Source organism: Diachasma alloeum, unplaced genomic scaffold (genome assembly GCF_001412515.2).
Source record: "Diachasma alloeum isolate Michigan unplaced genomic scaffold, Dall2.0 Dall_scaffold_00828, whole genome shotgun sequence".
NCBI classification, from domain to species: Eukaryota; Metazoa; Arthropoda; class Insecta; order Hymenoptera; family Braconidae; genus Diachasma; species Diachasma alloeum.
Genome location: NW_021680955.1, coordinates 103,950 through 107,769, shown reverse-complemented (window position 1 = coordinate 107,769; position 3,820 = coordinate 103,950). Strand labels below are relative to the sequence as shown.

The 3,820-nt window shown below is 35.1% G+C and overlaps 1 protein-coding gene across 1 annotated transcript in view; it reads left to right on the top strand.

The window, feature by feature from the left end:
* LOC107044853 overlaps nucleotides 1-3,820 on the top strand; it is a 14,160-nt gene continuing 10,340 nt past the window's right edge. Inside the window, exons 1-2 of the mRNA XM_015266902.1 lie at nucleotides 1-414; nucleotides 2,649-2,810. Coding sequence (XP_015122388.1) covers nucleotides 241-414; nucleotides 2,649-2,810 — 336 coding nt within the window. The 5' untranslated portion in view covers nucleotides 1-240. The remainder of the gene's footprint in view (nucleotides 415-2,648; nucleotides 2,811-3,820) is intronic.

The window sequence follows — 3,820 nt, the reverse complement described above, 5'->3', positions numbered from 1 at the left end:
CAAGGGAAAACCATGGAGGCCAGAGGGCAAAGGAGCACTGCAGTTTCTCTCTAAGGAGTCAGTCTCTCGAGGAGAGAAGAGGCATGAAGACCTCTCAAATAAATAGTTCAGTTTTACCTAACTCTCTGTTTTCATTGATTTTCATCCTGATAAATCCCATAATTATAATACGAGTATCACAAAGCGCGTGTTTTTCTTATAAGAAATAAGTGACATATGCATCTCCCGATATGAGATGGTATGTTTCAGAATCTTGTGATGGAATATAGCAGCGCTGATCTCGAGGTAACAAATGCCAACATTCCGCTCAATAGTTGGTGGAAAGCGATCCCCACAAGGACTACATCAAAGAATAAGTTAAACTATGAGTCAGTTCGATTCCTGCAAACCATACGGAAAGGCAGTTCAATAACAGTACGTGATCTTCTATTGGTACCATGTTCATAATTATAGTATTTTTTTATTTTGTTATTTTATTGGTTTAAAGTATAGAACCCACATCCGGGTTATTAACACTATCGGTAACATTCATACATTTAATTTTTACATTGCTTTACTATATGAGGTATTCCACGCCAAATGAGTCGGCCGCTGACCCTCACCCTCTTGGAAATTGATGGCGATTTTTTCTACGATTGGGGAGGTTGAAAAACTACATCTCAAATTTTTTCAGATTTTTGCGGTAGCCTAGTTCGGAGATATGATTTTTGTTTCGTTTTTCCGGTTTTTTTCGATAACTGGAGTTCTATCCATCCGATTTTGATTTATTAAGCGTCAAAATTTTTCATTTTTTACTGCCTATAAGAATATTTTTAGTGAATTTTTTTTTTCGATCTCTAGATGCGCATAATGGCACCATTCCGATTCCTTTGGCGCCACGATTTGACGGTTGTTTCCCGAAGTATTTTGCCTCAGAAATCCGGAAAAAATAATAAAAAAATTCTATGTTGATTATTTATTTGAATTTTCGATATTTTAATCTAAAAAAATCATATTTTCCCAATTTATACCTTACAATCTTGGGGCGTTGGGTATTGAAGGGTCACGAGGGTGGAGGGAAAAATCAGTTATTTTAATGAGCGAAAAACTGAAAAATTTGAAAGTAATTTCGCAGAGCTTCATTTTTTTTTTGACCGAAATAAATCTATTTTTTTGGGTTTTCATGAAATTATCATCTACTTCTAAGGATTAAGTTTTTCTATTATGTTTATAAATAAAATAAATGTTTTTCTCTTGAATGGGGGGAGGTTTCGCCCCCCCTTCAACTCCCCTCGCCGGGGCTCCGCCCCTGGACCCCGCCAGGGGTTTCACCCCTGGACCCCCGCTTTTGTCTTTCGGCAAAACCTCCAGGTTTAAACAAAAAAAAAAAGAAGAGAGCCTCTAGGTTTAAACAAAAAAAAAATGAAGAGAACCTCAAGGTTTCAACAAAAAAAAAGAAGAGAACCTCAAGGTTTAAATAAAAAAAAAGAAGAGAGCCTCAAAATTTAAACAAAAAAAAAGAACAGGGCCTCAGGGTTTAAACAGAAAAAGACAGGGGGCATGAGGGGGGTTGCAGGAAGTTACAGGGGGTCACAAGTTGCAGATTCTCTAGGACATTTATAAACAAACTGAAGAATGTGTTAGGAATTTAAGGATATTTCGACATTTACAAATTTACAGACCGCTTAAAAAGGAAGTTTCTGGAAATTTTGTAGGATTTCTCACATGTTTTTAGATATTTTGAATGACATTCAAAAACCTATGATAATTTTTTAAATTAAATGTTCTATTCTCTCATTTACATGGGTATTTCTATTATTTCTCATATGATAAATGTTAATAAATATCAGGAACTTTCATTTTTTAGCTTTTTAGTTCATTTTTTTTAATCGACTTTCATCTGACTTTTATGGTGTTCAAGGGCATTAAAATTTCAAATAAATAACTGGTCAATTTTTGTTATTGAAAAAAAATATTTTATCAAAATTTTCAATTTTTATTTGATGAGTTGAGATCAGTTAATTGGAAATATGCCATTATTTTATCATTGAAATTGTCAAAATTGGGAGAACTAATCGAGATGGAATTTTTTTACTATTTTTCCCGGATTCCTGAGGCAAAATACTTCGGGAAACAACTTTCAAATCGTGACGCCAACGGAATCGGTAATAGTGCCCAACCGTGACGTAATTTGCAAAATTCAAGTTTTTCAACTTTTTTTCGAAAATTAATATTTTTTAACAGTGATGAGAAGACTTTTCGTTTACAAGGGAACTTTTCGGCACGCGGTGAACGTATGCAACAATGTCAAAATAGTATATTTTCGCACAGCGTGATGAAAATAGCATTTCATGACTAATGACGTAGTAATTTTTAGGAGAGCGAAATTGAATTCGATTTCAGGGGAAAAACTTGCAAAATGTCAAGTTCCACCTGAAATTTTATAATTCGTCGTATTTTTCACTGAATCATTCAACGAAAATTTACAGTTTCTATCGATTTTCCATTCAAGTTATGATGATATCAATGCAATATGTGATTTTTCGATGCCAAAATTTCCTGTAATTTCAATGTTGAATCGCAGTTTATCAGGCCTAGTAACGTAAAAGCTTGTAACAGTGTAAAAAACTTGTAATCATCGATTTATAATTATCCTATGATATTTATAGCTCCATTATACTGTGGAATACTTGAATATGTGGAACTCCTGGAAAAAATGGCTGAGTGGTTCCGTTTTACTGTGCAAAGAGGCTGACTTCACTCAAGATGGCACAATTTTAGCTCTGGTACAATCGCTTTTAGGAATGTCCTATGAATGTCCCTTGATAAAAGTGAGTAACAATTTTCTACATTTGAACAAGTTTTCCCTCAAAAGTATGACTCGTATATGACTTGAATGTACTTGCATCCCACTCAAGGGGAGACTACTGTCCTAATGTGGTTCTAGGAAATTTTACGGAACTGTCACGGAATTTTTCCGGAGCGTTGCGTAATTTTTAACTGAATCTCCTGTGAAAAATCACGATACCGTCAATTAAATTTTCTGAGTCGATTCCGTAATCTGTGAGTGAATAGTAGTCTCCCCTTAACTAAAGAAAAGTTGAGAATTATCTGAAGCCGGGCAATTCTAATCCTGATTTGTGATTTGATTCATGCAATTTTTTAGTGCGGCACTTTTCCATCCTCGTACCGGGACAATCTTTCTATATTATAAAAATCCAAATCGACTTCTGGTGGTAAAAATTTGGTACTCGAAATTAAGATTCCACAATTAAGGGTCACAAGGTTCAAAATGATGATCATGAGGGTAAGAATAAGGGTCGCGAGTGTCAGACGAAGGGTCAAGAGGGTCAGAATTAGGGTCATGAAGGTCAAAATAAGGGTTGCGAGGGTCGGATTAAGGGTCACATGGGTCAGATTAAAGGTCACGAGGGTCACATTAAGGTTTACAAAGTTCTGAATAAGGGGTATAATGAGGGTCACGAGGGTTCGATTACACGGAAAGAAATTTTCGATAAAAATTAGACCTCCAGAGGGCCAAACATGGGACGAAATGACATTCAACCACTTTTCAGGTCAAGTTTTGTCGGGAAAATTAGACTTGGGAGAAATCCGATCAATTAGCCCCTCCCTCATGTATAGATATTCCAAATTTTTATTTTATTCCTCATTGAAGTAGTTTTGAAGAAAATTACGAGGTAATAAAAAACATTTGCTAGTTAGTACTTTTTTAAAATAAATTTTTGAAAAATCACCCCTGAAAAAAAAGGCGTTATGCCCCCTATTTCATTATTTCCAAAAAAATTTATCACCAATCGGTAGCAAATTGTTTGAAGATTTT